At 34.8% G+C, this 19479-nt stretch overlaps 1 protein-coding gene across 1 annotated transcript in view; it reads right to left on the bottom strand.

The window, feature by feature from the left end:
• Positions 1–406: 406 nt before the first annotated feature.
• LOC129644600 (disintegrin and metalloproteinase domain-containing protein 2) overlaps positions 407–19479 on the bottom strand; it is a 100556-nt gene continuing 81483 nt past the window's right edge. Inside the window, exons 16-20 of the mRNA XM_055570151.1 lie at positions 11981–12164; positions 7692–7769; positions 7306–7477; positions 1626–1785; positions 407–440 (exon numbers count right to left, since the gene is read on the bottom strand). Coding sequence (XP_055426126.1) covers positions 407–440; positions 1626–1785; positions 7306–7477; positions 7692–7769; positions 11981–12164 — 628 coding nt within the window. The remainder of the gene's footprint in view (positions 441–1625; positions 1786–7305; positions 7478–7691; positions 7770–11980; positions 12165–19479) is intronic.

Below are 19479 nucleotides of genomic sequence, written 5' to 3'. Positions count from 1 at the left end.
TAAATGAAGGAGAAAACATCACATATATGATCAATCAAGTTAAAAATGATGATTAATTCAGCAAATGGTATGAGGTACTTATTTTGAAGTAGAGTTCTATCATGTAATTCATTTGTAACCAGCATTTGAATACACAAATGCTAAAGAATTAAGCATTATTAGAAAAAAAATAGCACTGCAAGAAATGTTTTAAATGACAAATTTACCATGTCTATGATATAGCTTACAATATTGAAAAATATCCTTCAATTTGATTTTTATTATATGTAGCTTATTATCTCCATTTAATATACACTTATACTATTTCTATCTATGTAATACTTTAAATTTTCTGTTTCTGTTTCTCCCTCTCATTCTAAAATTAGTTGCTACTTACTGTGATGTCATGGACTCTTTGTTTTCCAGGCTAGTCTTTGGGCTCACTCTCACTTTCCAGTTGCCTATATATTTAAAAATAAAAATGATCATTTAAAACTGTATTTTCTTCAAAGATAGTTCTACAACACTCTCTAGTATCTAGCAGTATTGAAACAGTTTTGAATCCCTATCTGAGATTTGAGAGCAGCCACTACTTTAGAATATCTCACCACTGAGAGTATTTCTCAATGATAAGCAAGGCTAATATGAGAAAAAGAACAGTAATAAAGGTTTACCTGGAAATGAACTCAGATCATATTTATATATATAAAACATTATTAGCTAAATAGCTTTACATTTTTTTTTACCATTCACATTCTGCTCATTTTCCCACAATACACTTTTCCAATATAATAAATTTCCTTTAATATGTTTAAGTATTTTCTGAATTATGAGACTATTTTATGTGCCACATATAATTTCAGCAGTTTTACATAAACTTTTCAAAATATTTCTATGAAATGTATTCTCTTTTAGTTTATATTATCAATTTTAAATATGTTAATAAAGTTCTTTAAATATTCTAATAAAATTCATTTCATCTTGAGTAAAATGAAGGGCATAGATATAAAACTCAAAGGCGGAAATTATTTCATAGCAATTTCCATGAAAGGAAGTAAACCAATTTTAATATTTGTTTTACTCTTGAAGAATATTTTCAGATATTTATTAGGTTATTAAATAAAAAAATTTTTTTTCTGTAGCCATGGCTATAATAACCTAGATTTTTCAGTTTTACTATTATATATTTTACTTTAATATATTTTTATTTATATTTTAATCTTTTCCACCTCTGGCTGCCTCTATTGAAGTTCCCTAAAGCCTAACTACTCTCCTAAATTTCCATGCTATGCCTTAATAAAATGTGTTTGCAAAACTCTTTGAAATATATAAATATTAAAAAGTAAATGATATTTAATACATACTTAATAATTAAGATCAAATAGTAAAAGAAGATAATCATTAAGCAGAAATCATTGCTACTTAAATTTACTCTGAACACAGTCCAAGTTGTTTTAAGATTAAAAAACATTTTTATTATTCATTATATTGATCATTAATATATTGCATATTAAATTTACATGGAAAGATAAATATGTAACCTGAATTACTACTAGTTGAATCACCATAATGTTATATATTGATAAGTTACTATGTAGGCCAACTAACTGTAAAAGTAATGGATCTTAAATATGAAATTAATATACTCATCGCTTGTATAATCCTCAGTTCTCCATTTTTTCCTTTGGAAATACACTTTTACCAGTGTGGCAATTAGTACACAGAGAATAATGAAAAAAGGAATGAATAAGAAAAATGGCCATCTTGTAGGTTTAGAACGGTAAACATTCTCAATATAGCGACTTTCTAGGAGAGAAAACACCAGTGATTTGAAAGTAACTACCAGGAATATAGCAAAACCATTTCTTCATTTTATTATAACTATCGGAATAAGCATTTAAAGCATTTAATAATTTTACAATTAACATTTTTATATGAAATGGATAAGTTGACATCAGAAGTGCGCAAAGTTAGACTCGTCTGTAATAACTCTTACATAACAGTCCTCTACTCCTTGCTTATTTATTAAGAACCTCCTATTCCATGTGGTTCTCTTTTCAGATCTGTCTCATAATATAGATGGAAAGAATTATAGTGATTCAATTAAGAATTGCATTTTCCCTCAGTGCTCTATTTTTGGAAGAAATATTGCAAATTCTTTTATTGCATTGATATGTATTTTCATGCTTCATTTAAGAAACTGCTTGTCTCAAGGTCATGTAGACATTTCCCATGTTTCTTTCATGTTAGCTTCTACATTTGGATTTATCATCTATCCCCTATGAATTGTGAAGTAAGTTATAATTCTGAGATTCATTTGGTCTTATGTAGATATTCAGTTGTTAACATACAATGTGTTGAACTGACTTTCCTTCCCTTTTGAACTATTTTTGTCCTTTTCTTGACTACTGTAACTATATACTAAATCTATATTAAGTTCAGTTCAGTTGCTCAGTCATGTCTGACTCTTTGCAACCCCATGGACTGCAGCATGCCAGGCTTCCCTGTCCATCACCAACTCCCAGAGCTCATTCAAACTCATGTCCATTGAGTCGGTGATGCCATCCAACCATCTCATCCCCTGTCATCTCCTTCTCCTCCTGCCTTCAATCTTTCCCAGTATCAGGGTCTTTTCCAATGAGTCAGTTCTTCGCATCAGGTGGACAAAGTATTGGAGCTTCAGCTTCAGCATCAGTCCTTCCAATGAATATTCAGGACTGATTTCCTTTAGGATTGCCTGGTTTGATCTCCTTGCTGGCTAAGGGACTCTCAAGAGTCTCCTCTAACACCACAGTTCAAAGGCATCAATTCTAAGGTGATCAGCTGAGATCGCATCCATCTCTCTCACATCCACACATGAATACTAGAAACTCTAGTAAAGTCTCTTTTTTAAAAAAAATATAAATTTATTTATTTTAATTGGAGGCTAATTACTTTACAATATTGTATTGGTTTTGCCATACGTAGACATGAATCCTCCACGGGTGTACTCATGTCCCCCATCCTGAAACCCCCTCCCACCTCCCTCCCCATACCGTCCCTCTGGGTCATCCCAGTGCACCAGCCCCGAGCACCCTGTCTCATGCATCGAACCTGGACTGGCAATCCATTTCACATATGATAATATACATGTTTCAATGCCATTCTCCCAAATCGTCCTACCCTCGCCCTCTCCCACAGAGTTCAAAAGACTGTTCTATACATCTGTGTCTCTTTTGCTGTCTCGCATACAGGGTTATCATTACCATCATTCTAAATTCCATATATATGCGTTAGTATACTGTATTGGTGTTTTTCTTACTGGCTTACTTCAGAAACTCTAGTAAAGGCTCTTAAACTCCCCAGATCCTTGCTTCTACCCCCAAAAATAGTCTCTCACTGGATATAGGATAATATATAAAACTATATTATCCTAAGTTTGATATAAGGCAAATAGACTACATCATCCTTCTTTGTTCTTTTTCAGAGCTCTTTGGTTATTCTAGCACGTTTGTGTGTATTTTAGAATCAAATTGTTGATATCTAAAATATTGCATGCTTTTATTATTGGGTATTTTGATCTATAGATTTAATTTGGTGAGAATTGACATGTTGGCAATAATAAACTTTTCCACAGATGAACATGGAATATTTATCCATTTATTTGTGTGTTTAGTATCTATCTGCATTTTTGTTTGTTTCAGTGTAAAAGTATTGCACATATTTTGTTGAGCTTATTCCTAATATTTTATATTTTGATAGTATTATAGATGGGACTGATTTTAAGTTGATTTTCATTTTACTGCAGCTAGTATATAGCAATATTACTGACTTTTAAACATTTTCTTTGACCTTTCAAAGGGTTTTTATTACTTCTAAAAGTGTTCTTGTAGAATCCTGAGGATTTTTGATGTAATTAATCATATTGTCTGCAGTTTAATCTCATTCTTTCTAATCTTTATGCTCCTGATTTTTTGTTCTTTACTTATTGCACTGGCTAGGACTTAGAGTACAATACTGACATGGTGGGAGCAGACTTCATGGCCTTGCTCTCAGTTTTTTGGAAAAAAATATAATTATAAAATATATCAGCTAAAATCTTTTTGTTGATGCTTTTTATATTGATTTCATATTAAGTTTATTTCTGTTGATAGTTTGTTGCCTTTTAAAAATTCATAAATAGTTGTTGAAATTTGTCAAATGACTTTCATGCAACAAATGAGAAAATGAATATACTTTAAAATATTTACTAATTTTATGAATTGTACTGATTGACTTTCAAATCAATGTTTGCATTTATGTTAATTAAATATATTGTTCTGTAATTTTTTCTTTTTTAACTTTCTTTTCTGGATTTGTCATTAGGGATATGTTTTCCTCATCCAGTGAGGTGACAGGTGTCACTTTCACCACTGTTTTTTAAAATGATATTTCTTCCTGGCAAAACCATGCCAGAATTAACCTGTGAAAACTGTATATCTTGCTGCTGTTAATTTTGTTGGTTTTTAAAATCACAAACACACAGAACATGAAGTTTTGGCTTCTGATTTCTTGGTTATACTCTTTATATTACACTATGATTTAGAATTCTTTGTCCACATGGTATAGCCCTTATAACACTTTTCACAGCTGAGTAGCTTTATCAGTATACTTGTTACCCATACTCAATTAGGATTTGAAGAACATATGTATTTTGATCATTTTCAGTCTGAGCTGATGTAATTCCTTAAAAATGTGTGGATTTCTTATGTATCAAATGAAAAACACATTCCATTAAATGAGACCACATCCACAAGTCTTTCTGACATATGTCTGTCTATACTAGACCCTTGTGCTGCTGCTGCTGCTGCTAAGTCGCTTCAGTCGTGTCCGACTCTGTGCGAGCCCATAGACGGCAGCCTACCAGGCTCCGCCGTCCCTGGGATTCTCCAGGCAAGAACACTGGAGTGGGTTGCCATTTCCTTCTCCAATGCATGAAAGTGAAAAGTGAAAGTGAAGTCACTCAGTCGTGTCCAACTCTTTGCGACCCCATGGACTGCAGCCCACCAGGCTCCTCCATCCATGGGACTTTCCAGGCAAGAGTACTGGAGTGGAAGGCTGCCATAAAATAACCTATTGTAGCCTTATTGTTTGTGAGTTTCATAAGGCAGTCCAATACAATACTTAAAAGGGCTTTTTGTATAGATGAAGGTGTCTAAGAAGCATCACTTTAAGGTTTTTCTGAGGTCTTAACAGAGGGGTTTAACATATGCTTGAAAATCTTTATCTGAGATCAAATTTTATTACTAATATCGTAAGTTTAGTTGTTAGCCACTTCTTACTTTTAAAAATGTTTTTCTGGAAGATTTCAGGAATAAAAATGTTTTATTTTCATGCCAAAAAGTCTAACTCTTTTATGAATATAAATATACATTTTACTTGAAAATTTAACTTTTCCTTCATTATTAATTACTGTCTCCTTGCATTTTATCATAGGTAACTTCAGTTGCCCAACCTGGAAATCACTACAGTCTTCCTAGAAATCTTGTTGACGAGAACCATGAATTCTATTTTTCACATTACCACAGGCAGCAAGGGTGCCTCACAATTCACCAGTTCATAATAAATGCTCTCATTTCTCCAAATTCTAATAATGTGTTTTAAGCTGTCTTTGAATTGCTCACCAAGAGTCCTCTTGAGACAATGTCAACATAAACTTATAGTCTTCAAAGGTTTCCTGTTCTGCCTTCCACGAACCATCCAATTCCAAAGCTAATGGCACATGTTTTAGACTCTTGTTATACAAATATAAATACACCATCTAGAGAGCACTTGTGCAAGAAAGTACCCCCAAATTTAGGAACTTAATCATTTCATTTGAATTTTGTGTGGCATGAGTTTGTGCAGGGCTTAGTTGCATGCTTGTATTTTTGTGTCTCAAAGTCAAATTTCAAATACAGCCAATCATCTTCAACAGAATGAGTATTCCAATAATGAGAGTTCCAAGAATTAGTATTCTGAAAAGCCCAATCAGAAGGCCAACTTGGATGCTAAGAAAGAATAGTCTCCTCTTCTCATGGGGGAAAAGGCATGTGTGTGTATGGATAGAAGCAGTTAATTACAGTGAATCTGAAGATAAGCTAATTGTTCCCACTAAAATAGAAATAGCTTGCATCGAAACTGGACTGGTGATTCATTTCTTATATGATATTATACATGTTTCGGGATACAGGAAGCTTGGGGCTGGTGCACTGCGATGACCCAGAGGGATGGTATGGGGAGGGAGGTGGGAGGGGGGTTCAGGATGGGGAATACGTGTACACCCGTGGCGGATTCATGTTGATGAATCCAATACAATACAAATACAATACAAAACCAATACAATATTGTAAAGTTAAAAAAAAAAGAGAGAATGTTGATTCCATAAAGAATACAGACAATAAAAAAAAGTTGGCTGTAAAATAGAAATATCTTGATAATACATGTTATAATTTTCTTTTTTACTTAGTCTCTAATAAATGGTATTAAATACTATATTTCAAAAGTTGGAATAAATGTGGAAATGTTAAGAACTAAGTCTGGCTCAAAATCTGGAGAAACCTGCTTTGCTTTTCTGTAAATATAAATTTTTGTATAAAGGTCCTAAGCAACACTGGATATACTGGCGTGCTCTAAAATCCACCTCTACTTTGAACAAAAGATTGTAGGAAATTACATTTCCTATGCTCCTGAACCTTCTGTCTTCTGGTTAGATTTAGCTGATGGGATTCATGGATTCATTGGATAAAATTTGGAGAGCAGGCAGACTGAAATCCTCATGGTATTGATCCATCTCCATCTCCAGCATCTGTAGTTATGTCTCTGCATCCTCCATACCTTCAGCTCTTGCTGAAGGGTACCTCTACCTGTCTTCTGGATCCTGGTATCCCTAACCATAGTCATATGTCATGCAAAATGGCTTAGAATCTGGTTCTAGTAATACCATCTCCATTTATTGTCCTTTCAGCCCTATGAAGTGGTAATGGATTCCTGCATTGCTAATCTCTGCACTGCCTCACAGTTCTCTGATTAGCTTTCATATCTGCTCTTCTGTGTTACCCTACCTCATGTTTTGTACTCAATTCCTTCTGTATGAAAGACTAAAGTGATTTCTGTTTTCTTGCCTGGGTCCCTACTGGCCTATCTTATTTATAACATATATTTTGTATAACACGTTAGCCTCTGGAAGTAAAACAGCCATCTATGGTTTATTATTTGATGTCCGATCATAATCTAAATATAAATTAGTAGACAAAATATTTACCTTGTCAAATTTAACACATTAAAACATTGTCTGAATTATAACTTCAATTTGTTATCAATACTTACCGGCAGCAGGAGTAGTACCTGCATCAGTGAAACCAGGTCCACCAGTTGCAGCTTCTGCGGGTGGAAAGTTGCCACTGTCAATGCTCCCTCCTTCCCATCCTGGAACTGAATGTTCGCAATTTGGAGGTAAATATGAAGGGTTACAGTGACAATTCTTTTTATTATTACACACCTGAAACAGGAGAAATATCACCTTATAAAGTAAGTAGCTACAATTATTTGTGTTCATTAAAATTTTGAAAAAATACATAGGTTAGATAAGGTTGATTTTCTTACCTGGTTTATGAATGTGTGTGTGTGTGTGTGTGTGTGTTTAGCTATGTGTTTGCTTTCCAAAGATCACTGTCAATGATATATACTCTATGTCTCATAGTACTGATACTTACACCTTGATTGTTGCATTTTTCTGGATTACAGTCATAGTTCAAGAATGAAGAATCTACACATTGCTTATTCTTGCAAATCTAAAAAAGGAATGTCCCAAAGTAAGTTAATTGAACCACCATCTGTACTTGGCATCTAACTAAAAGGATTCCGTATTGTACAGACATAAGAGGTATTCATTTCATAATAAATATTAACATACTACCAATAAGTGGTTAATTCATACTGCTACTGAGTTTCTAGCACTAGATGAGACTGATTATCTGAAAGTTAAAATAAAAAGCATCTTCTATGCTTATACTAGGATAGGAAGTACAGACATGAAATAAAAGCAAAGGCAATATGTCATAAATACTATAATAAAATAGTTTTATGAAATAATAAAAAACAAAGAATATATGAGGGCAGCAAAACATTTTTGTTGAGCCCTGATGTTGAACAGGACTCAATCAAACATAGAAATGAAAGACAAAGTACTTGTATAAAAAGAATAAATCTTCAAAATGACTACATCATATCTACTATGTAACTTTTAAAAAATATTAAGGGAAGTGCAACTGTTACACAAAGAACATCCATTCAAACATTGATTAACTAAATATTTGAGTCTTACAATGCACTTTACCCTGAGAAGGCAGCAGTGAGTAGCAATAACAAAAAAACCTTATATTGCTCATATTGCTGTAAAAGGTAAAGAAATACACACACACACACACACACACACACAATCTACATGTGATGTGACAGAAGTTGTTATGGAGGATATGTTTGTGTCTTGTAATCTTGATCAGAAAGTTGGTCTATAACTTGTAAATAATCAGTCATATTTAGAGGTTTAATTGGAAGATGGAAGGCTGATAAAAAGGAAGTTTTGAAAAAGAGAATGCAAACGTGAGAGAAAATATAGAGAGACAAACTAGAGCAACATTGCAGTAGTCTAGAAAAATGACAACCCAGAGTGAAACTGAGTGCTTAGTGGTGTTGATCAAAAACAGTGGTTGTATTTGAGATAGAGTTAATTCACCAAGTTTAGTGATAAATTGTATATAAAGAATGAAAAGAGAGATAGGCAATGACACTATAATACTATAATACTGGTATGTCTAACTTTCTTGGTTATGGTACAACTGATGATATAAGAAAGCTAACATAAAGCCCCAAATTACAGAAATATTATTTTTTGAGACTTCATTTTACTTGTAATATCAAGTAATACCGTGTACTTGAGATAAAAGGAAACTCACTTTTGCACAGAAAATGTGAGATAATGTGATTTCACAAAAGTAACCCAAACCTGAAGCCAGCGATTCCTGCTGAGGTCATCAGTGGCAAAGGATGTAGGATTTAAGTGATTATATGCACCATATGCCAGTGACAGAATTAAAAGCAGATTTTTACCAAATCCTGAAAAATTAATCTGGAGCGTGACATCAGCAAAATGGTGCGCTGGGCACCCCAAGTGTTGTTCTCCCTTAGAGATGTTAGAGGAAGAAGATGAAGCAGAAGGAGCAGGAGGAAGGGGAGGAAGGGGAAGAGGGGGAGGGGAAGAAGAACTGGCTAAAGCAACCCATAGGAGCTCTGGAAGCAGTCAGAGGACTACAACAGCTAAGCAAATGACCAAACAAACAAATAGCCACACCAAAACATTAGAAAACTTTGTAGCATTTTGTTCACCCTGTCCCACTACCTCTGGTGCATGGCACAGTCTAGGTTTGGAGAAGGCAGCAGCAGAGTTTCCAGAGGATATCTTATTTTTCATATTCTCATCTGTCTGGGAACTGCTTAAAGACTGGTTTCTGTTCCACTTGACTCAAATCTCAGCTGGACACTGCTCAGGAAAACTAAGACTTGCAGACATGGGGGGCAGAGAATAAATGGAGACATACTGTAGACAATATAAGGCTCCAAGGCTACCGTGGTGAGACTATTTGGAAAAATGAAGCATCTAAAATGTCCATGTATACAAGGGATGAGAAAAGCCACAAAGACATGCATCTTCACAGGAAAGATGCATATTCACAAAACCCTCAGAGAAAACAGATTTTCTCCTCAGGCTACTCTCAAGGCTCAGAGCACCCAAGAAATTACAGAAGGACTACCTGAGCACAGAGCCAGACTGTAAACTTGGGGAGAAGTGGTTGTGTTTTCTGCAGTCCAATTTTTAACAACAATGACAACAAAAAAATCACATCCTATCAAAAGAGGAGAAAAAGGATGAAAGACTATACAGTGGAGATAAGACAGTCTTACCCACAAGCGGTACTGGGAAAACTGGATAGGAGCTCAAAAAACAAGATTAAAACATTCCCTCATAGTATTTATAAAAATAAACTCAAAATGGCTTAAAGGCCGAAATGTAAGGCCTGTAACCATAAAACTATTAGAAGAGAACTTAGGCAGGATACTCTGACATAAATTGTAGCAATATTTTCTTGGATAAATATCCTAAGACAAAAGAAAAAAAATAAAAAAATAAATGAGACCTAATTAAAAGGTTTTGCACAGCAAAGGAAATTATCAATAAAGCAAAAGACACCTATGGAATGAGAGAAAATATTTGCTAATGATGTGACCAACAGGATGTTAATATCCAAAACATTGTTGTTGTTGTTGTTTAGTAGCTAAGTCATGTCTGGTTCTTTTGTGATCCCGTGGACTGTAGCTTGCCATGCTCCTCTGCCCATGGGATTTTTCAGGCAAGAATACTGGAGGGGGTTGCCATTTCCTTCTCTAAGGGATTTTTGTAGCCCAGGAATCAAACCCACGTCTCCTGCATTGGCAGAGTCTTTACCACTGAACCACCAGGGAAGCCCATCCAAAATGTATAGCTTATTCAAAATAAATAGCTTATTCAACTCAATATCAAAACAAAAATAAAAATGAAAACAGAAGGCCAAATACACATATTTCCACATAAAATATAAAGCTGGCCCACAAGTGTATGAAAAGATGTTCAACATTTCTCATTATAAGAGAGATACAAATCAAAACTACAATGAGGTATCGCCTCATACCTGTTTGAATGAGTTTCATCAAAATCTCTACAAATAACAAATGTTGGGGAAGATGTGGAGAAAAAGAAACCCTTGTATACTTTTGCTGGCAATATAAATTGGTACAGCTACTATGGGAAACACTATGGAATTTCCTTAAAAAAGTAAAACTAGAACTACCATACAACCCAGCAATCCTACTCCTGGGTATACATCTGGAAAAAAGAAAGACATTAATTCAAAAAAATATATATTTCTCAATGTTCACAGCAGCACTATTTATAACATCCAAGACTCAGAAGCAACTTAAGTGCCTATCAACAGACTACTGGATTATAAATGTGATTTTAAAAATATAAATCTATATAAATATATTTATAAATAATGGAATATTTATAAATAATATGTAATATTTAGAAATACCAATGTGGAATATTACTCAGGCATAAAAAGAAGGAACTACTGTCGTTCTCAGTAATGTGGACGAGCTTAGTGAAATGAGTCAGATGAAGGAAGTCAAATACTATATGATATCACTTATATGTGGAAACTTAAAAAGGATACAGATGAATGTATATGCAAAATTGAAACAGAGCTCTCCAAAGGGGAGATCCAAGTGGGGAGGGATAAATTAGGAGTATAAATTGTATAGTACAGTACAAATTGTATAGTGTACAAATACTGACAAATGGTATAGTATATAAGGTGCTATTTATAATGTAGATAGGCGACAAAGATATACTGCATAGCACAGGGACTTATTATTTTGTAATAACCTAATACGGAATATAATCTGCAAAACACTGAATCACTATGATGCACACCAGGAACTAACGCAATATTGTAAATCAATTATTTCAATTTAAAAGAATTAATGGAAGGTTCATTATAGAAAATGGAGAGTAATCGTATTTCAGATTTTCATCCCTTTGATTGATCTTTCCTTTACTCTGTGAATCCTTTATTATTTTTATCACTAAAATGAGCATATGTTTCTTTAAAGTTTTTTTTTACTTTAATCATTATTTTTAAGTAATTATATAAAAATATGATTCACTACATTAAAAATATATGAAATGATAAAACTGTCAATGAACAGTATGATTCTCAACTCAGTTAACATATGTGAAAAAATAGTAAATAGCAGGTTATGTTTTTTCTTTTAAAATTTCTCTCATTTTCAAAACTTTCCATTTCCTATTTTTTGAAATTAAATACACATTTAACTTGAGAAAAATACCACATATGCATTTAAAATTTGAAATTAGTATATTACCTGGTAATAAAAGACCACACACCTTACTTTCACCACAAACAGTTCCATCTTTTACCCACATCATTCCTTCATCTTCATCACCATATTCATAATGCAGTCCAACGCAGATCTTTCCATTTATGTTGGAATACATAACAGAGGCATTTTCAACAGAAATGACCTCTCTTTTATCATATGTACATAGTAATTTTCCACATCTCACATTCCTATAATTTAGCAACAAATAAAAATCATTAGCTTTCAATACAGAGAAATATTAGAATATCAATTCTAAAGGAAAAAGATTTAAATAAAGCATGAAGAGAAAGAAAGATTGTGCTAAGTTGGGTCCGACTCTTGCGACCCTATGGACTGTAGCCTGCCCGGCTCCTCTGTCCATGGGATTCTCCAGGCAAGAATACTGGAGTGGGTTGCCAGTTTATTTTTCCAGGGGCTCTTCCCGACCCAGGAATTGAACCCAGGTCTCCAACATTGCAGGTAGATTCTTTACCAACTGAACTACATTGAAAACCCAAATAAAGCGTTACTGCTGCTGCTGCTGCTAAGTCACTTCAGTCGTGTCCGACTCTGTGTGACCCCATAGACGGCAACCCACCAGGCTCCCCCGTCCCTGGGATTCTCCAGGCAAGAATACTCGAGTGGATTGCCATTTCCTTCTCCAATGCATGAAAGTGAAAAGTGAAAGTGAAGTCTCTCAGTCGTGTCCGACTCCTAGCGACCCCATGGACTGCAGCCCACCAGGCTCCTCCATCCATGGGATTTTGCAGGCAAGAGTACTGGAGTGGGGTGCCATTGCCTTCTCCGAAATAAAGCGTTAAGTCTTGCTAAGAGATTATGCAATTAATTGTGAAACTGAAAATTATGAGGGTCTTTCCTGTGTTATTAACAATAACAACGTCTTAGTAATTATGAGCTACTTCTTACTTTGTGCTGTGCTGTGCTTAGTCATTTGGTTGTGTCTGGCTCCGTGAAACCCCTTGGACTGTGACCCACCAGGCTCCTTTATGCATGGGAATTCTCCAGGCAAGAATACTGGAGTGGATTACCCATGCCCTCCTCCAGGGAATCTTCCCAATCCAGGAATTGAGCTCAGGTCTCCCGCATTGCAGGTGGATTATTTACTGTCTGAGCCACCAGGGAAGCCCATGAATCCTGGAGTAGGTAGCCTATCCCTTTTCCAGGGGATCTCCCTGACCCAGGAATCCAACCCGGGTCTCCTGTATTGCAGGTGGATTCTTTATCAGCTGAGCTACCAGGGAAGCCCCACTTCCTATTTAGTCATCACTTTTTTTTTTAAATTTTATTTTATTTTTAAACTTTACATAATTGTATTAGTTTTGCCAAATATCAAAATGAATCCACCACAGGTATACATGTGTTCCCCATCCTGAACCCTCCTCCCTCCTCCCTCATCACTTTTAAACAATTCTTTATTATTATTATTATTATTTTTTGGCTGTTGTTCTTAAACATGATTCTGAGCTTATTCTATCTAAAAATTAGTAAAGTTTTTAAAATTATTAACATACTTACATTTCCTTTTCTATTTTTCAAACATAATACATATTCTCCACATCATGGGTCCCAAACTGACAAGACATTAAGGCATACACTTAAGAAGCAGTATATGGAATAAATATTAATGTTGAATCACTAAGATACATCATGATGATAGTGTCTAAACCACAGACAAAAATAACCAGAAAATCAAGTGTGTGTGTGTGTGTGTGTGTGTGTGCAGTTGTGTCTGATTCTATGCCTGACAGGCTCCTCTGTCAATGGAATTTTTCCAGGTAAGGATACTGGAGTGGGTTGCCATTTCCTTCTCCAGGGAATTTTCCTGACCCAGCATCTCCTGCATCTTCTGCATTAGCACGCAGATTCTTTACGGCTGAGCCACAGGGAAGGCAACCCAAAAATGAAAAAAAAAGCATTAATAATCACATGAAAGAGTGGTAATTTCATAAATCAGTAGGGAAATGCAAATTAGAGAGTAAGATACCTCTTTAGAATGACACGTAAACAAGGCAACAAAAAGTTGTGACGGTACAAAACGCTGCAGATGCGGAGAATTTATAACTCTGAAACACTTTTGTTGGAAATGTAAAATGGTACAGTAACTTTGGAAATTATGTGGGCAACTGCTTAAAATGTTTAAATTGCCATGTAAGTGAAAGTTACTCAGTCATGTCTGACTCTTTTGCAACCCCATGGACTGTAGGCCGCCAGGCTCCTCTGCTTATGGAATTCTTTAGGCAAGAATACTCGCATGAGTTGCCATTCCCTTCTCCAGGGGATCTTTCCAACCCAGGGATGAACCTGGGTGTTCTGCATTGCAGCAGATTCTTTATCATCTGAGCCACCAGGTAAGCCCTGAACTTTCCACATGACTCAGGAACTCCACTTCTAAGTGTGCATCCATGGGAAATTTAAAAATATGTGTTTACATAAAGACTTGCACCTTCATCACTTGTTTATTTTAATATAAATTTATTTATTTTAATTGGAGGTTAATTACTTTACAATATTGTATTGGTTTTGCCATACATCAACATGAATCCGCCACGGCTGTACACGTGTTCCCCATCCTGAACCCCCCACCCACCTCCCTCCCCGTACCATCCCTCTAGGTCATCCCAGTGCACCAGCCCCAAGCATCCAGTATCCTGCATGGAACCTGGACTGGCGATTCGTTTCATATGTGATATTATACATGTTTCAATGCCATTCTCCCAAATCATCCCACCCTCACCCTCTCCCACAGAGTCCAAAAGACTGTTCTATACATCAGTGTCTCTTATGCTATCTTGAATACAGGGTTATCATTACCATCTTTCTAAATTCCATACATATGTGTTAGTATACTGTATTGGTGTTTTTCTTTCTGGCTTACTCCACTCTGTATAATAGGCTCCAGTTTCATCCACCTCATTAGAACTGATTCAAATCATCACTTGTTATATCTCAAGAGAAAAAATACATGGCTTTTCAAAGAAAACAAACAAAATATTTCATAAGAATGTACAAAGCACCATTGTTCTTAATGTTTTTACTTGAAGTATACTTGATTTGTAATGTTGTTAACTACTACGTATAGCAAAGTGATTCAGTTATATATATATATATATATATATATATATAGTTTTTAATATTCTTTTCCATTATGGCTTACTATAGATATTGAAATATTGAATACAGTTCTTTGTGCTATATAGTAGGACCTTGTTGTTTGTCCATGCTCTGTATAATAGAGACATCCATAGCAGCATTGTTTTTAATGACCCAAAACTATTAGAAACATTCTAAATGCCCATAAGCTGGCACATAATTTTAGGATATAATATTATCCAGTAATAAGAAGCTACAAACTAGTGTAATAGGCTACAAAATGGATGAAACTAAAAAAATAAGTAAAATAAACCAAGTAAAAAGACCACATAGTATGTAATTTTTCTAATATAAGAACTCCAGAAAAGGTAAATCCAAGGAAAGAGAAAGTATTGCTAGGAACTGGTTGCTAGGAACTGGGATCACTTTAAAGTGACTTTGGATTCTACTGACTTTTGCACTTTTATAAATTTATCACAAAGTACATAAGTTATTCCATTAAAGTAGATTGATTACATTTTAGTTAAGTATTTTAAGTATTATTACATCTGTTACAAATTATTTATGAGCTTCTATGTCAAGTTGTTGCTGTTGTTGTTTTTCAGTCTCTCAGTCCTGTGTGATTCTTTGCATCCCCATGGATTGCAGCACACCAGGCTTCCTTGTTCTTCACTATTTCCTGGAGTTTGCTTAAACTCATGACCATTGAAGTGATGCCATCCAATCATCTCATCCTCTGTTGTCCCTTTCTCCTCTTGCCTTCAATCTTTCCCGGCATCAGTTTAGTTCAGTTCAGTCACTCCGTCGTACCCAACTCTTTGCAACCCCATGGACTGCAGCACGCCAGGCCTCCCTGTCCATCACCCACTCCTGGAGTTTACCCAGACTCATGTCCATTTAGTCGGTGATGCCATCAAACCATCTCATCCTCTGTTGTCCCCTTCTCCTCCTGCCTTCAATCTTTCCCAACATCAGGATCTTTTCAAATGAGTCAGCTCTTCACATCAGGTGGCAAAAATATTGGAGTTTCCACTTCAACATCAGTCCTTCCAATGAACACCCAGGACTGATCTCCTTTAGAATGGACTGGTTGGATCAGCTTTCAGTCCAAGGGACTCTCAAGAGTCTTCTCCAACACCACACTTCAAAAGCATCAATTCTTATGTGCTCAGCTTTCTTCACAGTCCAACTCTCACATCCATACATGACCACAGGAAAAACCATAGCCTTGACTAGACGAACCTTTGTTGGCAAAGTAATATCTCTGCTTTTCAATATGCTGTCTAGGTTGGTCATAACTTTCCTTTCAAGGAGTAAGCATCTTTTAATTTCATGGCTGCAATCACCATCTGCAGTGATTTTGGAGCCCAGAAAAATAAATTCTGACACTGTTTCCACTGTTTCCCCATCTATTTCCCATTAAGTGATGGGACTGGGTGCTGTGATCTTAGTTTTCTGAATGTTGAGCTTTAAGCCAACTTTATCACTCTCCACTTTCACTTTAATCAAGAGGCTTTTGCGTTCTATATAGTCATGATCAATAACAGAAAAGGCTTAAGAATATAAGTTGGGGATGGTAGCTGTAGAACAGGGACTAGAGAATGGGGGCATGGGATGGGGCACTCTACACCTGGAGGAGGAATAAAAGCACTTTTGTTATCCATATCCCTGAGACACAAACTCATTAAAAGAAAGGCTTATGTAAAAACTAGAGAAGGTCCACCCCCCACCAACTATAAAACGATAGTAACAAGTCCCCAGCAGAAATAGAAGTAAATTACAACTGAGAGAGCTCCAAGATACATATTCCCTTTGAGGGCTGGGATAAAAGGAAGCTCCAAATTTAAGAAGAGAGAAAGAAATTACTTCATTAATGGAATCTGAAGATTCTGGTGCCTATAGCTACAACAAACATTAGACACAATCTATCTCCTAAAAATATTAACATATATTCTTACATTAAAAGCTTATTTGCTTCAGTGCCTACTACCCTATATAACATGACCAACTTTCAACACAAAAAAGTACTAGTTATATTAAAAGGCAAGGAAAAAAAAACAGTCTAAAGAGATAAAATAAGCATCAGAAACAAATCAAATATAAAACAGATCTTGGAATTATTAGATATGAAATTTAAGATAGCTTTGGTTAATATTTTAAAGGTTTAAAAAGCAAAAGTCAACAACATGAAAGACCAGAGAAACAACATCAACAGAGATATGAAAACTGTAAGAACAAACTATAAGAATAAAGAGAAAATAAAAGCATAAAAAACCTAACAAAAATTTAAAAATGGCTTCCAAGCTTTCATCAATAAAACGCAATCTAAGCCACAGAAGAAAAACTTAAGAGAACTCAGTGATAGATTGATAGAAACTTCCCAAACTGAAACACAATAAAACAAAATAATGGAGAAAAAATAGAAAAACCCAAGAACTATAAGACAATTAAAGAAAGTGTAACATACTTGTAATAAGAGCAGCAGAAGGAGAAGAAACAGAATAGGAAAAATGTTGAAAAAAATAATGAACAAGATCTTCACAAAACTATTGACAGACAAGAAAACACAAATACAAGAAACTTAGAAAATGCCAAGCAGGATAAATATCAAAATAAAAACCATCTATAAATATATCACATTCAAACTAAAGTAAATCAAAATCAATGAGATACTCTCAAAGGCAACTAGGTTGGGGCACACCTTACTTAGTGGAACAAAGATAAGGATTACAGCAGACTTTTCATTTAAAAATCATGCAGTTAAGATTTGGAAGGAATTTTTGACTGCTATAAGAAAAGAAAAATCTAACTAAGAATTCTCTGTCCAGTAAAATTATCTTTCAAATAATAGAGATTTTTCAGACAAAAAGTGATAGAATTCTTTGTGAGCATATCGTACTTGCAAGAAATATTTTTTTAAAAAGTCCTTTACGCAGAAGAGAAATTTGTGTCAGAAACTTAGATCTACATTAAAAAGGGACAGCATCAGAAAATGAAAAAATTGAAAGAAAAATGTGTGTATTTTTCTTACTCTTAACTGAGCTAAAAGATAATTATCTTCTCAAAGCAATAATACAAAGAATGTATTGGATATTTATTGTATATGTATAAGCAAAGAAAGTAACAAGAAGCCTCACAAGGGACTGGATGGAAGAGTTGGGAAACTATTATAGTACACCTTTACTACACATGAAGGCGTGTATAATTACAGCATTTGAATGTGAACTATTACTCTGTTATTTGAAGGTAGTACATCAGTAATCACTTTTAATGGAAATGGTCTATAAACAATCAATTAAAAGCCAGACATTGTCAGAGTGAATAATAACATGGCTCAGGATTTTTAACATCTGAAAACAAATTAATGTAACAAATTATATCAACAGGAAAATGCACCAAAAACAGATTCATGAAAATAGATGTACGAAAAGCACTGAAAAAATACAACCACCATGTAAGATTAAAAATTCTCAGAAAAGTAGAAATATAGGGGGGATTTCCAAATCAGATACAGGGTATTAACAAAAAAAACTACAGCTAACAATAAACTTCCTGGTAATGGCTAAATTTGTCTCATAAAATTGGAAATAAGTAAATCTTTTCTTTCTCTACTTACAGTTCAACATTTTGGTAGATATGTATACAGTCAAGCAAGAAAAAGAAATTAAAGGTATGCTAATTAGAAAAGGATAATTCAGACTTCATTTGCAGATTCCATGATCCTGGACATGGAAATACTAAGAAGCTCACACACAAAAAGAGAGAAAGAGAGAATTTATGAGGTTCACACAATATAAAAGATCAATATATGATTTGCATTGTTATTTTTTATTATTATTAGATACTGGCAGTGAACAATGAGAAAATAAAATTTAGAGAACCATTCTGTTCACAATATTTTCAAAAGCAAAACATTCAGCAATATACTTAAAATACATGCAACACTTGAACACTGAAAACTAAAACCTGATTGAGAAAAAGGAAAGAACACTGAAATAAACCCAGACATTCTATGTTTATCACTTTGCAGTGCAATATTGCCAAGCTGGCAATTCAAACAAACATACACATGCACACACCACAAATGAATCCATGGGAAACTGATGATACATGAGGAGTAATGTCTGTGAATTTACCAGTGTCAATTTCCTGGCTTGGATATTTTACTACAGGTAAGATATGTAAGTTATTTGAGGTGTTACCATATGGGGAAAACAGCTGAAGTATACAGGGGTCCTCTGTATTCTTTCTAGGTTATTTTTGAAATTTCCCAAGAATCTGCAGTTAGTTCAGAATAAAAAGATACATAGGTAAAATTCAGTGATAAGAAGGCTCAGTTCAGTTCAGTTCAGTCGCTCAGTCGTGTCTGACTCTTTGCAACCCCATGAATCGCAGCACACCAGGCCTCCCTGT

The sequence above is a fragment of the Bubalus kerabau genome, chromosome 2, assembly GCF_029407905.1.
Source record: "Bubalus kerabau isolate K-KA32 ecotype Philippines breed swamp buffalo chromosome 2, PCC_UOA_SB_1v2, whole genome shotgun sequence".
NCBI lineage: Eukaryota > Metazoa > Chordata > Mammalia > Artiodactyla > Bovidae > Bubalus > Bubalus kerabau.
Note: the sequence above shows the minus strand (reverse complement) of the source record. Positions and strands in the feature narration are given on the sequence as shown.